Source organism: Trichosurus vulpecula, chromosome 5 (assembly GCF_011100635.1).
Source record: "Trichosurus vulpecula isolate mTriVul1 chromosome 5, mTriVul1.pri, whole genome shotgun sequence".
NCBI lineage: Eukaryota > Metazoa > Chordata > Mammalia > Diprotodontia > Phalangeridae > Trichosurus > Trichosurus vulpecula.
In genome coordinates this window covers 218,735,714-218,759,547 of record NC_050577.1, presented here as the reverse complement: position 1 = coordinate 218,759,547, position 23,834 = coordinate 218,735,714, and the positions used below count along the sequence as shown (strand labels likewise).

Below are 23,834 nucleotides of genomic sequence, written 5' to 3'. Positions count from 1 at the left end.
TATACAAGAAGCCAGTTGCTAGGGCATGTTTTCTTATGCAGTCTTTTGTCACTGAATTCACTCATTGAAAAGCTTCTTTTCATATCGCAAATTTGCTTATTTCTTGGTGAGTCTTGTAAAACACATTTTTGATAACTAAGTATGCTCATGTAGAGAGGGAGAAACAATGTTAGAAATGCTGATTTATAAAAAGGTAATTTTTATATTTGAGACTGGGATGATAGTTTACATTTATATAATGTTTTACAGTTACAAAGTATTTTCCACATTATATCACCATAAAGATATATGTGAAGCTCTGGGAGTAGATGCATTTCAGATTCTTTTTTAAAAAAGTCATTTTCTTATCTTTTGTTGTCCCTAAGGTATTTATTTTTATATAGTAAATTCAGTCTCGGGACTTTGAAAATAAGATGCTTATTCTGGAAAATTCTTAGTTGCTTGCCAACTTTTAGGTAGATTTTCGATTGACAGACAAATAAGATGCAAGATATTCATGTGTTCCCATATGAGTCATTATTCTGTTTTATACCAGATTTTTAGGAATATGACTAAATCAGCTCAATTTTGTCCTTATTCTCAAAGTCCATGAGGACAGTTAAGATTTGGGTATGTCATAAAGGCTTGTCATAACTTCTATGTGCTTCCAAAAGTTATGTGTCATGTAATCTTACAGTATGGACTTCTAAAGGAATCAAACTTTTTCAGAATTTATGAGACAAGACAAATACTTTGAAAATTCCACAAGGCATACTACAAACATACATACTCATATGTATATATAATGTATACATATATAGGCAAGTACATTTTATATATTTTATGTCTGTCTATCTAATCTATCTACTATACCTTTCTCATCAAGAAATTTGGAAGTATACTGATTCTTTCCTTCAAACACTCCCAAGTCTCCCCCATCCTTAAAAAACCATTCACTAGACCCTAATATTCCCTTGAGCTCCAGTATATATCTCTATTTAATTTCTCACACAAAACCCTAGAAAATGTTGTCTAAATTTACTGCCTTCACTTATTCTCCTCTCATTCACTTTTCAACCCTTTTCAATGTTGTCCAACTTCATGATTCAATTGTAACTGCTCTTTCAAAACCTTCCAATGATTTCTTAATTGATCGCCAAATGTGATGATCTTTTCTCAGCTTTCATTCTCCTTGGCATATCTCCTGCATCTGACACTGTTGGTTATTTTCACTGTGTTTTTAAACTTTAATACCACAAAAGTGCATAAAAGAGGACCGTATATGAAACCATAGATCTCCATTTCATTCATTCTTTTTTTAAGTATACAATAAATTCTACATGTTACTTTCAAAACTTTTCCACTTGTCTGTGCTGCCTTCTGAATTTTCTTCAGTTCTTTTTTGGTGCATTTAAAAAAATGTCTCAGTGGTCCACTTTTTTGGAATTCCCATTGCCAAATTCCCTCCTTCTTCCCTATCACCATCCTCAAATTAAAAACTGAGAGAAAGGAAAAAAAAACCTCGTAACAAATAAGTATAGTCATGCAAAATGAATCCCCATGATGACCATTTTCAAAATTGCATGTCCCTTTCTGCATCCTGAATCTATCAGGTAACATGATTTATCATGGATACTCTGGTGACATGGTTGGCCACTGCTTTGATGAGAGTTCTTAGGTCTTTAAAAGTTGTTTTTCTTTACAATATGGTTGCTTTTGCATAAATTGTTCTCCAGGTTCTGCCCATTTCACTGAATGAGTTCATACTAGCTAAAAGTCTCTGAAATTTCATAATTTCTTATGGCACAACATTACTCCATTACATCCATAGATAACAATCTGTTTAGCCATTCCCCAACTGAAGGGCACTCTCTTAGATTCTACTTCTTTGCCTTTCTTTCCCTGCTTTCCCCTTTTAATTCCTTCTGTAGGATGAGGAAGTTTGTTTTGCTTTCTTTCTCCCATACTACGATCCTCTGTACAAAAGCTGCTCCATCTACATCCTCACTTATTTCCTTGTGTTGAATTTGATTTCATGTGCGTGTGTGTGTGGGCGCACGTGCCCACACACACACGTTTCCAAAACTCCTTTTGTCTGGTTCAGATTAAAGTGAAATTCATTTAATGCCTGCTCCCAAAACCCCATCCTCCACATTAGTGTACTTTTCCCACATGTCCCAGTTAATAGAAATTGCAAGTTCTACCCCTACCCCTTCTTTTCCCTTTCAACATCAGTATATTCTTTTTGCTTTCTCTTCTATCCCCCCTCTTAAAACCTGGATCCACCCTTTGGTCCTCTGTTTTTCTTATTTAACTCAATATACTTTGAAGACACTTGAAGGGACACTTGTTTATTTTCCCCCCTTAGAATGTCAGCACTATATCATCACACAGTTTCTTCCAATTGCTTTCCTTCCAATTTACCTTTCTAGGTTTCTCTAGATTCCTGTGTTTGCACTTCAAAGTAGCCCAAAGCTCTTTTACTAAAAGTCCTCTTCCATTAAAGAGTCATTCCGTCTTTTTCCTTCTGGGGCATTATGTTCAGCTTGGCAGGGCAAATTATAGTTGATTTTTGGAATACTGCATTCTAAGAGCCATCATTTTTAGTTCGTTTTTTCAGAGGGGAATTGATGATGTCTTTCTATTTTCAGTTGCCCTTTGGTTCTAATAGAACTAGGCAGTTTTTATTTGTAGTTTCTTGAAATACAGTGTCCAGACTTTTTAAAATCATGGTTTTCAAGGGGTCCAGTGATTACAAAATTACCTCTTCGATCTGTTTTCTTGTCAGTTATTTTTGATGGATATCTTATGCTTTTTCCCCTTTTGACTTTGTTCTAATATTTCTTATTGTCTCATGGAATCATTCATTTCTATTTGATCTATTCTAGTTTTGTATCCATTTCTTTGATAAGGTTGGCCACTTTCTCTTTTAAGCTATTTATTCTCCTTCCAATTCTTTCTTCCAGGACTTATCTTTTGCCCTAGAGACATTTCAAACTCATCATGTCCAAAATGGAGCTTTCCCCACAAACGCATCCTTCTTTCACACCTTACTATTTTTGTCAAAGGCATGACTATTCTTCTAGGTTCCCAGGTTTATAACCTTAGTATTATATTTGACTCCTCACTCCCACCCACTTCACATATCTAAACCAGTGCCACCTCTTACCATTCTATCTCCACAATATCTTTTGCATGTCTCATATTCCCTCCACTAACACAACAAAAACTTTAGTTCAAGATCTTTGTACTATTGCTACCCCTTCTTAATTTGGTCCCTCTGCCTCAAATCTCTCATCACTCCAGGCCATTCTTATACTGCTGCCAAGGAATTTTTCATAAGCAAAGATCTGACCATTTCACTCCCTCTAATTAAATTAACTCCAGTAGCTTCTTACTGCCGCTAGAATAAAATGTAAACTCTACTGTTTCAACTTTTCAAGTCTCTAACAACCTAGTCCCAACCTCTGTTTCTAGTCTCATTGTACATTACTCTCCCATATTCATTCTGCAAATTCAGCCAAATTGTCCTTCTCTCTGTCCCTTACACACCACACTGCATTTTTATGCCTTTGAATTGGCTGTCCTCTATGTCTGGAACCTCTACCTCACAGAATCCCTTTTTTCCTTCAAGATATCGTTCATATGCCACCTTTTACACAAAGCCTTTCCTGATCCCCTAAACTCCTTGTTTCTTCCTCTCAATCCACTTTGTATTTAACTACTCTGCATTTATTCTCTTTACATACACATGTCATATATATATGTATGTATGTTGTCTCTTCCATTAATTTTATTTGTATTTCCAGCACCTAGCACATTGTCTGTCACATAGTAGATACTTAATAAAAAATTGTTAATTGATCATTTCACACCTGGAACGCAACCACAAATTATCTGGAATATTAGAGAATCTGACAACAAAACATTTGTGGAATATGTTAGTTGGATTTTTTTTGTTAGATGGATATTTAAAATAAATGCTTACGGAAATGAGGAAGTGTAACTGAAAAAGGATACCTGTGTATCCTCTGGCTCTACTTATGGGGTAATCTGCTCACTGTTCTATGCTCTGTAACCACCAGAGTGCTATAAGCATGTGATCAACATGCTGTTGCTATATATTACATATACAGGTGTTACATATTTTCTATGTCCATAATTATTTGCATGTTGGTTCTTTCATTAGAATGTAAGCTCCCTGAGGAAAGGGACTGTTTTTACCTTTCTTTGTATTCCTAGCACTAAACATAGTGGTCTTGAAGGGACTTAGCATTAGGGACTTGAAAAGCACATAGTAGGATTTAATAAGTGCTTACTGATAACTGATGATGATGAAACTGAATTCTTGAGAAATTCCTATGTCACAGAGTCTGATTTCAATACCAGTAAACATAAAGATATTGTATGTTGGCAAAGTTAACATGTAGTCTATTTATGTGCGAGAAAATGAAATATGCCCTGGTTGCATGGGAGTACAAATGAGAGACTGATTCATTATCATGCACTGAATTCAGGTTATGTAGAAAAGCAATCAGTAACAGACTAACAAAGGAAATTCCATTCTCCCATCAATAACAGGTTTATTTTTGCCTGAATTATCTGATTAGCCTTAAGTCTCTACATTACATTTGTGATATTTAAAATGTTTTGTGTTGTACCAACCATTAATTGGATAGTCAAAAATCTAGGTATGTAGTGATATGGGATGCATTTAAGATAGTTTTACTCTTAAACATTAATAAAACTTTGTTAATCTTACTTTTTCTAAAGTTTATTTTCCACATAAAAGAAAACTATATTATACACAGACTTGCTATGGACAATTTCTTTATCGCATGATACATTTGTATTTTAATAGTCATTGGATCATTTAGTTTTGATTATGCCATTACAGCAGGAATATCACTTTGTAAAGTTTAAAATTGTTACAAGGGGAATCATAGAATCTTCAAGTTTTAAGAGTCCCTTCAGGTTGTCTAATTCAATCTTCTACCCAATGATAGGATTCACTTCACAACAAGTGAGCCATCTCACTCTTCTTGAATGCTTTTAGTGATGGGGGAACTCACTATCTAAACTAGGTAGCTCATTCCATTTTTAAGCATTTTAATGGCTAGAAAGTTCTTCCTTACGTTGATTCAAAACTACATTCCCTGTAACTTCCATCCATTGTTTCACAGTTCTGCCCTCTGGACCCATGTAGAATATGTCTAATCTCTCCACCACATGACAATCTTTTAAATACTTGAAGACAGCTATTATGCCTCGTTTAAGTCTTTTCTCCTCCAGGCTAATTATCCTACTTCATTCAATTGTTTCTCCCATGGTATGGCATGGTTTTGAGTTTCCTTGTAATCTTGGTCACCCTCCCCTGGATATGCTTCAGTTTATCAATGCCCCTCTTAATTAGTGCCCAGAACTGAACACAATGTTCTAGATGTTATTGTTTGTCTTTAGTTCTTGAAGAGGACCATAATATCAGGAAGATGATGTCATGACTTGCAAGTGAATTGGATTTAAGTGAGGGAGGGCTATGTAAAGTCACCAGCCTCACTCCCTCCTCTGGAGCAATTTGAGTCTAGTGGCAAGATATGGATCAAGACGTCTGGAGATGGCCCCCATTCTAGATGTGGTCTGAGCAGTACAGAGAACAGAGGGACTATTTGATGGTCAGAATGTCATACTTCTATTAATGCAGACAAGCACTGCATTGGCTCTTTGGGCAGCCACATTATATTAAATTTGCAGTCACTAAACCCCACTAAGTTTTTTTTTTTCCACAATCAACTGCTGTTAAGCCCTATGTCCCCCTTCCCCAGACCATATCCTTTGTTTGTGCATTATATTTTTAAAACTCTTATTTCCAAAGTGCTGCTCCTTACTAGCAAAGGTCTCTTTTGAACAAGGAGGTGCACATACCCATTGTCACATTCCAGTAATGAGTTCCATCACAACAAATCTCAGTGATGCCCATGAAGCATTATCTACCTCCTTTAATTAAAGTCTGAAGTTCCTTGTACTACCCACACTCAGCACTTTGTCTTTACCCAAGGATGTGGGTATTTCTTCAAAATTATTTCCTCCTCTGTTATGGGTCACTTTTCCACTGTTAGCCTTTTTTCTTGGTCATATTGACATCCTCCATAATGTTTGGTTTTACAGTTTTATTGGTGTATTTCTCTCCTTTCCCCTTCACTTATAGTTTAAGATCCTCTTGATGAGATGGCTAAGACTCAGGCCAAACTTATATTTTCCTCAGAGCTCATAAGATAAGCTCTGCTTCAGCTAAGAGCTAATTTGTGTCAGACATGAAGAATGTCTGTCCATCATCCTGGTACCCTAAGTCATAATCAAGAAAACCAAATACTGTTCTTTGATACCTTCTGTATGGCCAGATGTTCATTCTGCATATTCTACTTTCTCTTCAAAAGTCACCACTTTCCCCTGGAAGTAGAGATGAAAACAGCACCTGAGCCCCTAGAGTCCTTCAGTGTTGTGCCAAACGTATGACCTTGAAGGAGTTCCTTAAACTCTCTGAGCTCAGGTTTCCTGATCTGTAAATTATCTCCACATGGTAAAATGAGAGGGTCAGACTAGGTGACCTCCAAGTTCTTTTCCATTTCTAGTCCTATGATCTTCTTGGACTGTTATGACTGCTCATCATAGAAAAAAAGCCTTAGTTCCTGCCCTTCCATGGATCTGTTGTTAGTTGGCTAGTCCTGAAGCTAGACACCTTGCCTAGCACCCAAGAAAACTCTCTTAAGTTCTAAGTCCTAAGCCTTAACCAAGGATGGGGCCAGGTTAGACAAGACATTGATTCCATGAAAACACTGGGGAACAACCGGGATCTCTAATGCTGTCTCCTCAGATTTAAAGATTGCTCTAGTGACTTATCTGAGAAACAACATCCCTTTCAGTGATATGGTGAGTGTAGCCCTCAGCTGTGTCAGAGACCTGACTGGTACTTTCTCATAGAAAATTTGAGGTCAGATAAATGCTATTTGATCCAAACAATACTATATGCTTCATAAGTACACATGCATAAGATTTACTTGATGGAAATTTAATAGGGTGAGCCACCCTGGAGTAATCAGCACCATATGATTGTTTTAAAATACACAGAGCTTCATTAGACAAATATCTTAGAGAGGCCTAGAAATTAATTTTTATCAGCAAAACAAACTTACCAGTCAAATGGTCACTGATTTGTTATTTCTAAACCTTATAAGAGGGAATGGTTTTGGTGAAAAAAACATGCTTTCCTTTTTGTCCTTGAGACTATACTTTTATTTAGATAAGTCCTTTCCTTTACTAAGGAAGCAGGAAAGATGCCAGACTGCTTTATCTATTACTTTGCCTATATTTTAATAATGTTTCTGTTTATGATTTAGCCCAAGATAGTACAGTTCTGTCTCATCCCAGTAACAGACACCTTTTTACTTCACTATTTACATTGATACATACATATATATATGCATATATATCACTACCAAAAGCCTAAATACTAAAATAGACTTTGTGCTTTCTAATATTGCCAAGATAATTTCATATAGTTACCAGTTTACTGTGCCCAATAAAAGCGGTGGAATATAGATTTTGTGAAATAATGGAGAGGGTAGATATTGAACAATGATCAGCAAAATTCAATAATACTATTATTTAAAAGGGGAATGTGATCCTGGAGTATATAAATAGGAATTTGTCATGAAAAAACATGAGGTAATAGCTCACCATACTGTACACTTGCTAGGTGCTTAGTAGAGAACAAGGTCCAGCTTTGGACTCTGTTATTTTAAGAAGGATAGAAAAAATTGGAAATTGTTTAAAAGAGGGTTATTGCACAGTGGTCAGGTATTTTCCATTTCTAATCAGAACTTAACAAGGGAATACAGACCCAATTTACAGCATTCTCTGTTTATTAGTTGTAGTATACTTGTCATTAGAGCAAACTGCCGTTGAGACCATAAGCCAAAAGAGCTTCTGTTTTTGCAAGTTGGGCAAGAAACAAATGAAATACTATACCAAGGATGACACCTGGGTTGTAAATTACAAATGAGATCTCCAATTATATTCAAGTTGATTAACACTAAGTGTCTACTACATACAAGGCACTGTTCTTGGACCTAGGGATGAAATAGTCCCTGTGCTCAAGGAGTTTATATTGTACCAAGGGAAATATGTCTGTGTATTTGTATATAAGGCAGAAAGCGAGTGATGGGGTCAAAGAAGACATACAGACAAAGTGCTCTATTAATATTTGATGAGAGAATACTTGTAGGGGGAGAAATAGGGAAGGCTGTCTAAAGAGGTGGTACCTGAGCTGAACCTTGAAAGGGGTGGTACTGAGGAGGGAAAGCCCTCTATGCATGGGAAACGGCCTATGCAAAATACAGAGATGGGAAATAAATTTTTGAAATCAAGAAATAGCTAGTTGTTCAGTGTGGCTAGATTGTAGAGTGCACGAGGTAGAGTCACTAGAAATAAGTTTGGAAAGGAGGGAAACAGAGTATGAAAGGTCTTCCATACTTGGCTGAAGTGTTTATATTATGCCCTACAGGCAACAGGGAATGAGTGACTCTAAAATTTTGTTTACATTTACTTTACTTTTTAGCAGAGGAGTGGAAAAGTCAGATTTATACTGAGGTTGCTTTGGCAGCTGTTGCAAAGATGCGGTAGAGAGAAGTGGGAGAGAGACAAGACCAGTTAGGAGACTTATAATATGCAGGTTGCTGGTTATCAGGGACTAAACAAAGGTATTAGTAGCTTGTTCCTTTTACTGATTCAGATTTTATGAGGTTTTTTGAAGATAAGAATTGGAGAGAGACAGACAGAAAGAGACATACACACACACACACACACACACACACACACACACACAGAGAGAGAGAGAGAGAGAGACAGACAGAGAGAGAGAGAGAGACGAAGACAGAGAGACAGAGAGAGACAGACAGGGAGACAGAGAGAGATAGATACAGAGACAGACACTGACAGACAGAGACAGACAGAGACAGAGACAGAGAGAGACACACAGAGACACAGAGAGAGAACTAGCTGCCTTTGGTTTTACACCTACTTGCAAGATGCATCCTCCAGTTTAAAGATGAAGATTTATTTTTAAGAGACACAAGAAAATAAGATATTTCAGTTGTCTCTTCCCAGTTTTGCAAGAATTGGAAATTTTGGGTCGTGGTTATAATTTGCTCTAATGCCAACATATACTGTTGCTTATAAAAAGATTATTCTGGCACTGACTTCTATTTACCTTGAAAGATACCTCAACATAATTGATCTTCAAATACTAATGCCTTCAGTGGTTTGGCTTTCAGGTCATTTATTTCTTAGCCTATAAATACACACTTAAATGTACTAAGGTCTTTCTTTGAAAAGAACTCTGCTGTGAATTCATGTGTAATGTGGAAAATCACAATTCAATTTCTGTAGCTCTATTCTCCAGACCTTAAATGAAGAGTAATCTTAGGCAATTTGTGTCATGACAAAAGCACCCTCTAGACTCTAGAAAATGTAGTAGATCCCTAAGGAAGTGTGGCAACAAAATACTAAACAGAAGACCATTAACTTATTTTATTAGGGTTTCTTTGTACTCAATGGGACAAAAGTTGTAAATTAAGTAGAATAAACATTCTTTACAATTTGATGGGCATGGTTAACTCTTCAGTGGTCAAATGGTAGAAGAGCATTTGTAGAGTAAGATTACAACTCTGAACTGGATGGAGAGTAGGACTCAGATGAATGGTTGACTATCCTTAAATAGAATTCTAGGACGTTCTCTGTAATGTTGTGCCATTAGCCAGGGAACTTTAGAGGTAGGAGAAGTTTAAGGATCATCTCCTCTAATCATCTCATTTAGAGGTGAAGTGATTTGTTCAAGATCCCACAGGGCAGAAGTGGGACTAGAACGCCTATCTCCCGATTCCTTCTCGGTCCAGTGCTATCTCCAATGCCGCCTCTGCACTGACACAGTGTGGTGATGTTGTCTCAGATCATACAGCAGCGACTGAAATGACTGGGGTTTGTGGAACTCTTTCATCCAAAATTAAAATCTTGTTGACACTAGACCAAAGAAGGGTGGCCCTGGAAATCCCATTAGTTAATTTACTCTAAAGCAGGTCAAGGGCATCCATCATGGATGATGAGCACAGAAAGAAATGCTCAGTTTCCAGTGATTTATTTTGTGAAGCATGAGTCTCTTTTATTTCTCATTTGTACTCTTATCTGCCTTTAGGCTGCTTTATTAGAGGTTAAGCTAAGGAACAGAGAAGGGATGAAAAGCATGTTCACCAATTTTTGAGTATTAATTCCAATGCCTGCATTAGTCACACCACCAGATGAAGCTGCTGAATGCTTTCCTAGACTACTGGGAGCAAGAAGAAGGATCTTTTCTTTTAGATTTTTATCTGAATTTTTATTAGTAATTACAGTGCATGTTTTTCTGTGGCAAAAAGAATTGTAGATGATCTGTACATGTTTATTTATACATTTACAAGTGTATACAATTTAATTACTTTAAAAGAAAAATTTTAAATCCTGACTCTCTCTCTCTTTATGTGTATGTATATATTTACATGTGTGTGTGTTCTGATTTATATACATCTATAGGATTTCAAAATTTCTGGCTCTTTCATCGAAGTTTTTCACCAGTACTTTATATAATTATATATAATATAATTTATAATTTAAATATAATTATTTACTTATAATAAATATTTATTATTAATTAATGATAATTCATTATTAGGGAAATGAAAAATGGAACTGACAAATATAAAATTAAAATGTTTTCAGTTTATATAAATATGAAATTATTTAGGCAAAGATAGCAGAGAAATTCTGTTTTAGTCAGTGGGCTAGCTGGGGCAGACTATTGTTCTCAGTTTGAGAGATTTTGATACCAGTCATCGCACAGCTGGGCAGCTGCAGCAACATTTTCATTTAGTTCCATGACTTGGCACCCTAATTCTTAGTTTACTCTTGAACTTCTAATGCATCGATCAAAATATTAATATTCTTTTATTATTAACTTATGGTCACAATGGGCCTACTCCATCCTTAACTGGTATAGTAGCTAAGCACTTTTAAACACTTCTCTGTGGTTATTCTAAAGCCTTCTGCCACTGGCCAACTATTGGAACTTTAATGAAACATTCCATATTCCTTCTTATTAATATCCATTATTCAACAGCTGGTATACTTTATAGTTATAGGAAAAGGGAAAGAAACTAGAATCAATTCACCATAGCTGAAGTAAGATAAATTCAAGATCTCAGACCTCACACAATTTCTGTGACCAGAATGGACTGAATGTACAGTATAAAATTTCCTTGTCACAAACCAACTAGTTTTACCAGCACGCTAGTTAGGCAGTCACCAAGCATTCATTAAGTGCTTACTATGTACAAGGCATGTCAGGCATCACCTTTGATTTGAGGGGTCTTAGGAGATAGGGAATCAGGGAACAGATGTGGCTAAAGGGCATGGTATAGAAGAGGTAATGGATCAGACCCCGGGAAACTGCAGAGAGCTGGAGGGAAAATATGGCTCAACAGAGTTACACTGGAGGTCTCTGAGTGGTTTCTATTGGTCTTCAGGTTTCTCTTAATTACAATTTATTTTCTGTTTCCTCTCATCTGTTATATTGAGGTCTTCATCAGTCACCTTAAGTATTTTCACAGAGATGCGAAAGGTACTGAGAAATGTTAGCTAGTTTGGGAACCAAGCTACATATGATTTTTCCCAAAGAAATTATTTCTTTTAACACCTTCCATCATCAACTACTACAGCCCCCTAGTTCAGAAAAAGTTGTGACGAATCAAGTATACGACTCAATTCTAAAACATGGTCCCCATTACAGGCAAAACTGCTTATTTTTTTTTAAAGAAAAATGACCATTTTCCATTTTAATCTCAAGCTGGACTTTAGAATAGTAATGCTTCTTAAAAGGCCACCTTTCTATTCTACAGGAACAATTTATAAATCCAGTTAATTTGTTGCAGCAAATTATCCATGTATCCATAATAGGGTCCACAACTGCACAAGAGTGGGTGTACTTTGGTAATTTACATTTTAAAAATAAGTGGCTTAACTATGCCTTTTCATTGCTGGTTGCACCCATATTAAAGCAATTTAACATAATTTTTTCAGTATGCAATTTTGCCCAGTTAGGCCATCATCAGAATAAAAAGTTTACACAAAACAAGAAGTAACCCATTCCAAATTTAATGCCATATATTTATAATTCAGAAAAAAGCTATGAGCTCTTGAAATAAGGATAAAAAGCAACCAGAGCAGTGCTCCCACCCCAAACCCAGCCAGTATGGAAGGTGGCTCTGTGGGGAGGCCGAGCTTTGGCCTCTTGGTCTGTCCTATCCTCCCTGCTCTGACTCAGGCTTCCCTGCCATTTTCTTTCATAGCTCTCAGTTTTGCCTTCTGAATCTAAGCAGACTGAGTCTCCCCCCTTTCCCAAGTCAGGCCCTCAAACCGTTGTAATTGTATCTTCTCCTGGTGAAACATCTCAGTTCCTTCCCTCAATCCTTCCTCAGCTGTGACCTCCAGGCTGGAGCCTAACATTCCAAAGGTGGTCTGGCCCAGGCAGGGACAGAAGGACGATTGTGTCCCTTGTTCCGGATTCCCTACTGGACAGCAGGAAATGCTGCTTCCTTACCTCAGGGCTCAATTTGGGATTGATTGGAGATAGAAAATCAAAGCCATTGGTCTGTACTTGGCAGAATCCACCTTTCACCCCTTTTGGAAAAGTTTCTTAATGTCTACTCCTGTTCACTTCTGTGGTACCTCTTCCCTTCTCCCTGTTTCTCAAAGACCAAGGAACCATTTTAGTTCTTGGTACACACAGAATTTCTCTATCCAGATCTGGAGGATTACACTGATTTAAATCATCTCTCTTATTCTGTCACCCATACCATACCAAGCAAGGCACATGCCAGGTGGATGCTTAATGCATATAATAGGCACTTAATAAATGTTTCCTTGAGTTGACCTGTCCAGCCTCCTTGTTCTTACTCTAAACATAATTCAAAAACAGTAGCACGGTGCGGTGAAAAGTACATTAGACCTGAATGTGAATCTGGGATCTACCATTTACTAGCTTTGTAGCTTTGGGCAAATTACTTAATCTTTCAAAGCTACAGTTTTCTTTGGCAAAACGTAGGAGACACTACTTACTTTATCTATCTCACCAGTTGTTGGGAGGGCCAAATGTATTGTAGAAATCATTGTCGTAGACTCAGAGCTGGAAGGGACCTCAGAGGCCATTTAAAACAATCCTTTGGTTTTACAGACGAGGGCCTGAGGCCCAGAGAGGTTGGTGACTTCCCCAATGTCACACAATTATTAGGGAGCTAAACTGGGATTTGAACTCAGGCCCCTTGACTCCAAATTCAATAAGCTTTTCACTATACCAAGCTGCTTCCTGAACTTAAAAATGATATTTAAAAGAAATTAGCATTATTCATAAGCTTATTAGTTATGTTAATCTTCATTGGCAGCACATTGTGTTGAAAACTTAGTTGAAGTTGCAAGCCTCATTAATGACTTTTAAGATCTATCTAACAAAGGTATTCCCTTCTTCTCAAGAGAGATGGAGATTTTTAACTGCTAATTAGCCTCTTCTTTGCCTGTGGATCACGATTCCTAAATTTGACATTTGGAAACTCCACTTTGAGAGTCATTCTAAAAAGAAAAGAGTCTGACTGTGAGGCTTCATTGCCCTAAATGTTGAACTGAAGGAATTTCTCTTTTATTTGCTTAACAGCCTCTATCCATGAAGGCTGGGGGGGAGGGGGAAATCAACTGAGGAGTCAGAGAAAAATAAGAACCCCCAAGAGAGCAACGAGTCAATAAGAAGTGCGTGTAAGGTACCTTCGAGGCCCCAGCATACCTACCACTTGGAATGCTCCAGCTACCTTGACAGGTCGGAAGCCCTCCACCGGCCCACAGCGATCAGCGTGGCCATTACAGAAGCAGCTGCCCTTGACAATGAAATCATAAATGGCATAGTGTGTGAAATGTTGGGGCTTTGCATTTAGGTCGTTGCCCTGGCAGGGACAAGGCTGGCGTTTCAGCAGCTGTACACGGAGGTTGGTGATCTTTAACTGTTCCTGGGCTTTGGCGCTGTATGGATCCTCAGCAGAATATGGTGGGGACAGAGCTCTGTAGATGACCTGCCAAGAGAATGGCACAGCAGCTGAGCAAAGAAAGGGGATGAAAAAAGCATGAGGAAAGAAGACTTTTGAATGGGTAGGCCTTGTATGCACGCGAAACCTTATTTAAGATACCTCCTTGTTTCACTAGCCTGATTCTGGTTTGATTTCTAGGGTTACCTGTGATATCTGTAAAAGGGATATGCAGGTATTGAAAACTACATCTGTGGAGAGAATAACCACACAGACCTTTGAGATGGTAAGATTTCAAGCTGGTAGGAACTTTGGGACTCATCCCTCTAGTCCAACATACTTTTTTTTTTATAGATAAAGACACTGAGGCTTTGTTGTCTCCCACGTTAGGATGTCAACTCTTTGAAAATAATGATTATTTCATTCAATATATTTGTGTCCCCAGTGTCTAGCAGTGTCAGGAATCAAGCAGGTTACTAACAAATTAATTATTGCTTAATAAATAGTTCTGCTTGTTTGAGGACCAGAAAAGGTAACTGATGTGTTACAAATCACTGGATAGTGAGTATAACAGCTGGAACCTGAACCCAGGTCTACCTTCTCCAAATACCCTAATTGCTCCTTCCACTATCATCTGGTCACAGAGCAAGCATGAAGGAGGACAGGCAGGCAGCTGAGGTAATGCATGGTGCCACTTTCTCCTAAGAAGAAAGCACAGAGGCCTCCTGCACACTGGGCAGCCACCTCTCTCCTTCCCCATCACTTCGGCAGGAGGTGGTAGGACATAGACAAGAATCACTCAGAATGAGCCGGGATGCATCGGTGACCTGTATTTCCTGAAGGGAACACCAAAATAGATGAGATTACCAATTTCATTTGAGTATTTGAGAGTTCTCCCTGTCATGAATCTGGTTGTGGATTTGCCTGCTTATTCTAATCCTATATACAGAGTCCACAGAAAAATATTTTCTCTGGAAATTTAACCAGTCTTTCCAGTAAAACTATCTTTTAATTTCAGTATTCACTCATTCACTAAGAGGCATTATTTGACAGACAGACAACAGTCTTCAGAACTTATCTGGCAGCCTTCCTTTCTCTTTTCTCATATGAAAAGATACATTTTAGGAATTCTCCTCAAAGTCATATAAGCACAGCAAGAACTGTCAAAAGTTGATAGGGCAAACACTCAAATGGCTCATCACCACAGGGGGGTGTGTAATAGGATTATCTGGAGTACCAAACAAGCTAGCCCCCTCCTCACACACAGAAAACTTGAATGGGTAGAATAAAACACAGTTTTAAAGGCTTTCCTTCAATAATGAATCTCTCAAACGTTAAGAAAAGATTCTTTGATTAATGTAACCAAAGAGCTAATGTTAAACAAGTCTCTGATTATTATCAACTGAAGCATAAAATTGGGAGATGTATACTTGCCAATAAAGGTGTTTATCACTATCATGGGAGATGTCCGAGGAAGGACCTAAATGGAATGGGAGTCTCAATAAATGGTGGGGTCCTCCACATACTTCTATTTTGAGATGACGGTATATTTGTTTATTAAGATTTGTAATTTTATAGGACCTCCTCAATGAAAGTTGGGATTATTTCAAAAGCAATCAATTTAATAATCTATAAAGGAAAAATATGGAAGGAAAATGCCTATTTTTTGGACTATGCCATGCATTTGGATGACCACTTAATATTTAATTTATACCTGAAACAAGTACCTCAGAGGGACAATGGGTTGGGCTAAGGGCATTTCCTAAGGTCATGCCTTGCCAAACCCCAGCCATGCATTACTCTGAACTTCTGCTGCTTGTTACATGCTATTCAACTGAGCTGGGAAAAACCATGAAACCATACTGATTAGGTCCACCACAAATTTATGTTACATACATCTCAACTGGGTCCTCCCTTCAGCAAGGCAATCCTTTAATAACTGAATCGATTTACTATCCCACATACCACACAGTCACCCCAGCAGCTTTTCCAAACCTTCTCATCCTCCTCAAACTTCTCAAGGTTCCCCTCCCTGCCACCCTTCCTATCCTCTGCTTAATATTTCACTTTCAATCTGAAGCTCTGCTTGGTCTGAACTCCCAAAACCTTTCACCTCAATTAGCCTTTTCTCCCCTTTGATTGGAGGACACAGCTCTAAAATCCACCCCAAAATTTCCTTTATGTAAGGCCAGGATCTGAACTTTCCAGCTAACTGTCCATTTTTCATCAGCAGGTTGGCTTGGTTGGAACTCCACAGAACAAGATGCCCCTAGGGCTAGGTACCCCCTGGTGTCCTTCCCTTACCCCCTTGCCTTTTCCATCTTCCTTAGATTATAAACTCTTTGAGCGCAGGGACTGTCTTTTTCTTATTTGTATCCCCAGCTGTTTAATACAGTCTCTGGCACATAGTAGGCACTTAATAAATGTTTATTGAATTGAATATTTCACTGAAAAAAATTGAGTACATTCACTGAGAACTCCTCAAACTCACAACACGCAGCTGTCTCTCTCCCCTGCCTCCTCCTGCACTCCTGTCTCACAAGAAGAGATGACCCTTTTCCTTGCCAAGACAAACCTCTCTACATGTTCCTTGACCCCATCACATTCTTTCTTCTCTAGCAGAGTGTCCCCACTATCACCCTCATTGTCTCATTAATCTTAAATCTCTCTTTATCTACTGGCTGCTTTCCTGCTGCCTATAAACACACCCATCTCCCCCCATCCTTAAAAATCCCTCCCCTGATAAGACAATCCCTGTTGTCTTTTGTGGTTAAACTCCTTGAGAAAGCTGTCTATACTTGGTGTCTTTACTCCTCTCACTGGATCAAAAACCTCATCATTCAACTGGAACTATTCTTTCCGAAGTCACCTCTGATCTTGTAATTGCCTCTAAGGAACTGTCTGCAGCCTCTGATATTACTGATCACATCCTCTTCTCCTGGATAGATCTTCACTGCTCTTTCCTTTCTGACTCTGCTTTCCCCTGATTCTCCTCCTGTCTGACTGTTTCTTCTCAGTCTCCTTTGTCGGATATTCTTCCAGGTCATGTTCACTAAACATGGGTGCTGTCCAAGGCTCTATCCTTCCGTATTACCTTGGTGATCTCATCAGCTCACATAGGTTCAAGTATTATCTCCATGCTAATGACTCCCATGTTTATATATCTAGCCAGGGGTGGGGAACCTGTGGCCTCAAGGCCACGTATGGCCCTCTAGGTCCTCAAGTATGACTCTTTGATTGAATCAAAACTTCACAGAACAAAGGGCCACACTTGAGGACCTAGAGGGCCACATGTAGCCTCAAGGCTGCAGGTTCCCCGCCCCTGAGTTCTAGCCCTAGTCTTGCATCATTGATGCCTCTGGAACATCTTAAATTGGATGTCCTGTAAACATCTTAAACTCAAAACAGAATTCAAACCTTCTCCTCTTCCATGTTGTTGCCATCCTCCCAGTTACTTAGGCTTACAACTTTGGTGTCATCCTTAACTCCTCATTCCTACTAAGCCCAAATATCTAATCTATCACCAAGTCTTCTCATTTCTACCTTCCCAATATCTCTTGTATTGAGTCTCATTAGCTCAACTCACACAGCCACCACCCTGGTGAGATCCTTATTGCCTCATGCTTGGATTATTCATTAGTATTCTGGTTGGTCTCCTTGTCTCAAGTCTCTCTCCACTCCAATCCATTTTTCACCCAGCTGCCAAAACAATTTTCCTAAAGCATGGGTCTGACTATGTTGCACTGAGAAATGGGAGCTGGGATTGTTAACAATATGGCTGGATATAAATTTTACGATATTTTTAATATACTGCTTGAAAATGAGATGAGAAATATATAAAAGTGTGACTCTAAAAAAAATGACTGATTTTTAAACACACACTCCGGAACTTATACAGCTAAGGGAGTCCTGTTGCCTTCAAAGAGAGGCTAATTAGACACTGTTGCCACAGTAAGACATAGCTTCAGATTTATTCCTATAAAACTGCCTGAAAAAAAAACAACCCACAACTATCTGGTTTATTCTTGTAAAATTCCTTGATATCATCTCATCTTGGACTTTTGAGGGTAGATTTTATTTATTTATTTGAAACAGATAAAAGTCATTAAAATCTACATCTGATAATAAGTAAGATAGATGACCAAATGACAATATTTTTAGCTAAAAACAGTACGACTAAAAGATGATCACAGTCTTCAAAATTGACTCTGAAGTCAATGCCAAAAAAGGAGCTCTGAATGTGTTTTGAACAACGGTGAATCATCAGAATAAGTTTATAGACTCTAAAGACAATAATTTTTAATAAAACTTTCCTTTCAAGCAGAAAGCTGGGAAACAGTTTTTACAGTAAGTGCCTCTGACAAAGGCCTTATTTCTCAAATATATGGAGAACTGAGTCAAATTTTTAAGAATACAAGCCATTCCCCAATTGATAAATGGTCAAAGGATATGAATAGGCAATTTTCAGATGAAGAAATCAAAGCTATCCATAGTTATATGAAAAAATGCTCTGAATCACTATTGATTAGAGAAAAACGAATTAAAACAACTCTGAGTTATCACCTCACACTTATAAGACTGGCTAATATAACAGAAAAGGAAAATGATAAATGTTGGAGAGGGTGTGGGAAAATTGGGACACTAATGCACTGTTGGCGGAATTGTGAACTGATCCAATCATTCTGGAGAACAATTTAGAACTATGCCCAAAGGGCAATCAAACTGTGCATACCCTTTGATTTAGTAATACCATTACTAGGTCTGTATCCCAAAGAGATCATAAAAATGGGAAAAGGACCCACACATGCAAAAATATTCATAGCAACTCTTTTTGTGATGGCCAAGAATTGAAAATTGAGGGGATGTCCATCAGTTGGGGAATGGCTGAAAAAGTTGTAGCATATGAATGTAATGGAATACTATTGTGCCATAAAAATGATGAGCAGGCAGATTTCAGAAAAACCTGGAAAGACTCATATGAACTGATGCACAGTGAAGTGAGCAGAACCATGAGAACATTGTACACAGTAATAGCAACATCATGCAATGACCAACTATGACTGACTTAGAGCTTCTCATAAAAACAATGATCCAAAAGACTCATGATAGAAAATTCTATCCACATCCAGATAAAGAACAGATAGAATCTCAATGCGGATTGAAACATACTATTTTCCCCTTTTTAGTGTAGTTTTTTTCTTTGGTTCTGGTTCTTCTTTCACAACATGACTAATATGGAAATATGTTTTACATTATTGCACATATACAACCTATATCAAATTGCTTATCATCTTAAGGAGGGGGAGGGATAGAGAAATTTGGAACTAAAAATTTTATTTAATAATGAATGTTAAAAATTGTCTTTACATGTAATTGGAAAAAAATAAAATACTATTTTTTTAAAGAGGGAAAAAGAGAAAACTTTCCTTCTATCCTATGCTGAACTTATGATTGGCAAAACAAAACATTCTCATTAAATCTTGTTTCTATCCTGATAATTTCTCTTGCATCCAACTCTACTTATATATCTGCCATTGTGGTTCAGGGCCTCATCACCTCTTTCCAATATTCCTTGGAATTTACACTAAATACCTTGCTTTGTTCAAGAAGCATATCATTCACTTCCTTGTCTATGAAGCTTTTCCTGAATGCTTCATCTGCTAGGGCCATCCCATCCTCCATAAACCACCTCATATTTGTTTTGTCTTCCCTGAAAGAATATAAGCTCCCCAAGCACAGGGACTATTTCATTTTTGTCTTTGTAGACTCAACGCCTAGCATAGCAGATGCTTAAGAAATGTGTTCATTGATTATATTATAGTTAATATAAGCAAAATTTCACACTTTGCTTGTTTTCCTTCCACTGCAATGCTATCTCTTAAAACTTTCACAGGAACACAGAATCTTGGAGTTGGAAGAGAACTCAACATACATTTAGTTTAACCCTCACTTGAAAAAAAAAATCCCTCTACAGCTTCCCTAATGAGTGGTCACGTAGCCTTCATTTGAAGGTCTCCAATGAGGGGAGATTCCCAGCCCATTCTCTACTTTTGGAGGGCTGTTAGAAAGTTTTTCTTGACATCAGACCAAAACTTGCCTATCTGCAACCTTCTACCCAATGTTTTTATGGTGGTTCTACCCTAGGTCTCATTTCTTGCTCCTTTTCTTTGGTCCTCTGAGTCAAGACTTATGATGAACTTTAAGGAGAACATGGACAAGTCACACAATACAGACAGGTGTGACTTGATTTGATTTGATTGACAGGAGATGATTTGCCTCCCTGGAAAGGCAATAGAGCCATTTGAGTTTTTGTATAACTAAATCTTAAGGCTCTTGTCATTAGAAAAAAAAAACCCCAAAATATCTCTCTCTCTCTCTCTCTCTCTCTCTCTCTCTCTTTCTCTCTCTCTCACACACACACACACACACACACACACACACAAACGCGCGCGCACACGCACATGCACACATACACATCCCACCATCTTTCTCAACCTTTGGAAAGAAAATAGTTTATATAGCCTTGATTTCAAAGCAGGTCACTGAACAGTATTTCTGATATACTGTGATATATATTTAAAATTTATAACGTGAGGCCAAACTCATTAGGGCTATGAGAGCAGAACTCATGTAAACAAGTCATTCTTCAAGCAATGAATTATGTTGCTGTCTGTCCTTTAACCACAGCCAGTGGTGCTGCCCATTGCTCTGACCCTCTTTACTGATAAGGGAGATGGCCTGTGAGTTCCATGCTCACTCCTGTGCTTATACACTACCCTACACCACAGGTCATGCCAGGGAAATGTCAGGCTCTCTGTAGTCCTCAGAAGATTCACACCCTCTGTCTCCAACTTTGCCCATTTTATGGGTAACAAGATTAGTCTTACTAGTCTTTTTGTCTTCTGTGTGATATGTGTGGATTTATGCAATTAGACTCTTATGGCTCATGGTGATCCCACGTATTGGGAGACTCTACCCTCTTCCCCCTGACTTCTAAATTTCAAAAGGAGTATGGCATAATGGAGTCAGTCATACACAGACATGAGTTAAACTGTATTCTGTTCTTTATTCGTAACCACAGAAGCGAATGGAATAAAAACCAAATATATGTAAAACAACCACTGTGGCTCCTAGACATTTATGCTCCTCTCATAACCAGGAAACCCCAAATCAGTCTATAGGGATGCCCCTGAAGCCAGGAGTTTAAAAAGATATAGTTCATGTATTTAGTTTTGAATCTTCCCCTCAGCGCTCCAACAAGGAGAGAGAAGGCATCCTCTACTATTTCAATCATGGCCAAGCCTTCCAGAGAGCCACTGTCCACTTAATTGGGGAACTAAGGGACATAAGTACCCAAGGGGTCTTTGACTCTAAAGATAGCCCCTACAATCCAGATCCAAAGTTGATTCCTCCCCTTCAGCCACACCCATCTTCCCATCTGCTCCATTCTGTCCATGTTCTTCTGGTCCTAGGTTCTCCTCTCTCACCACACCATAAGGCTGCTCAGGGCATTCAGCCTCATTGTCACAGGAGAAGAGGTGCAGGGCAAGGAGTGGACCATCCTTCTATTCTTCAAAAGCTCCAGCTCTAGCCCCGCTCTTTATTCTCTGGTTCTTTCCAACATCCCCTTAGTAGTCAAAACTTTGTGACCTCCCATTTTGCAAGGCCTGCTACACTTAAAATCAACCATAGTCAGTACTGAGACAGCAGGACAAAGACTAACCAAAGGCAACTAAATAATATTCCTTTGCAAACTTTCCTGGTTAATATTCTCCTTCATGCCGTCCCTTCTCTTTCCTGAGCACTGGTGACTCTCTGCTACTGTCTTGATGTTTACCCTGGTTCTTTCTTGGAATTGGCTCTTCATATGCTAAGGTCAAAGGAAGATCTGTCAATATTAGAAGGAACTTAAGAATTTTTTTTAACTTCCTGAACTCAGATTGTAAAGGCTGAAAGCAGCTCTGTGTTTGGTGTGTATGACACTGCCGTTGGCATGCGCATATCAGCAGGGATGAGACATCATGGCCCCTAAAGTTGCATTCTGGAAAGCAGACAGCAAACTTCTACAGGCACAAAAGTGAACAGGAATGTAACCTTCAAATCTTTTCTTTAGAAAGGAGACACCTCTATCTGATACCCTGGGAAATGGATCTACACTATACCAGGAAACAAAGAGTGAGCCAATCCAGATGCTCCAAGCTTCTGGCAGACCGCCCTCTGGTTCCCACCCAGTTTCTTCTCAAAATTCCCCTGTAGATGCCAATATGGCACTCACTAAAGAAGAGAACTGGAAAAGGTACAGGGGCCTCCCTGTAATCCTAGCCTTTTTGCCCCCCCCTGCTGCAGCCAGAATCAAGGCACATCTGTGGGTATCACTCTTCCGCTGTAAGCACATCTGCAGGCCTAGGACTTGGATGGTGTCCAGCAAAGAGTGTAAAAGGTAAACATGACTTGACCAAGGCTTACATTCATTTGGTGTATTACTTCTTAGTGATACCACTACAAAGGGCTGACCCTAGACTAAGAATCTTTGCCTGTCTTTGGGATACGCCCAATCCTTCAAGTCTCCTGACTATTCTGACCCTGACACTTGTCTGATATTTTCAGATTTGCCCCAGGACTTGGACTCCAAGTAACGCCCCTGCTTGATTAAAGATGCCTGCTTTACTTCTCTCCACAAATGACACAAGGAGACCGTTTACAGTTTCACCATAGCTTAGATGTCAACTGAAAATCCTAGTTGAGACTGTTATGGTGAGAATTAGTGACAATTATGCCCTATATCTTATAATATTTCTACTATCAATGAGATGAAATTTTGAGCAGGGTGTGAGTTGGGAATGAATACAATGTGAAGAAAATAGGATATCCTGGTCATTAGTGGCAGGAAAGTCAAGAAATTAAATAACAGCTGAGTTTATGCCCTACATATAGAGCCTCCTTGGAATTACAACCCCTGTCCATACTACAGCCATATATACTAAAGCAGCCTTTGTCATGGTTCAAAATTTTTTTTAACTGTCATCTTGATAAATATTTCAACTGCTCCAAACTGTGGTCCTATGATCCTCTTGAACTGTTGCCCACAATATTCCTTCAATAAATCAAAATCAAGAATGAAGTATTGATTGAGAAGAAAAGGACAAGATGTCCTGACTAGAATTTGAAAGTCCTAAACCTGTGATAAGGGTGTGTGTGTGTGTGTGTGTGTGTGTATGTGTGTGTCTTTAGTAACACATTTCTAAAGGTTGTTGTGGTTTCCTCTTCTTTAGCAGCATGCAAAGTCTTTTGTGTTCTGGGAAAAAAGGATCAGGCAGGTGTGAGCATGAACCCAAACATATCCCTCTATCAAGTCCTCCACATAACCCCAAGGGCTTCTTACTTGCCAAAATTAAAGTTAAGAATCCAGACCACAAGGGTAATTTAAAGGTTTTATAAATTCAGGATACTTTAAGATGTGAAATGAAAATTATAAAATAACATGTGGAAAAAAGTGCTTTTTTTTTTACAACAAAGGTTACAGAATTTGCATATGGTAAGTTTCTAAATAAACTAGGAGCTTAGGTATTCAGAATATTAAATATAACTCAACAAATATTAAACACTTACTGTATACAAAAATCTCAGCTATTGGGGCAAGAATTCACTATTTGACAAAAACTGCTAGGAAAACAGGAAAGTAGTCCAGCAAAAATGAGTCCTATA

General features: G+C 38.3%; 1 protein-coding gene across 4 annotated transcripts in view; it reads right to left on the bottom strand.

The window, feature by feature from the left end:
• Window positions 1–23,834, bottom strand: part of NTN4 (netrin 4) — a 247,983-nt gene that overhangs the window by 70,959 nt on the left and 153,190 nt on the right. For all 4 annotated transcript variants that reach the window (XM_036759925.1, XM_036759923.1, XM_036759924.1 and 1 more), the window contains exon 3: window positions 13,899–14,177. In XM_036759925.1, the coding sequence (XP_036615820.1) occupies window positions 13,899–14,177 (279 nt within the window). The remainder of the gene's footprint in view (window positions 1–13,898; window positions 14,178–23,834) is intronic.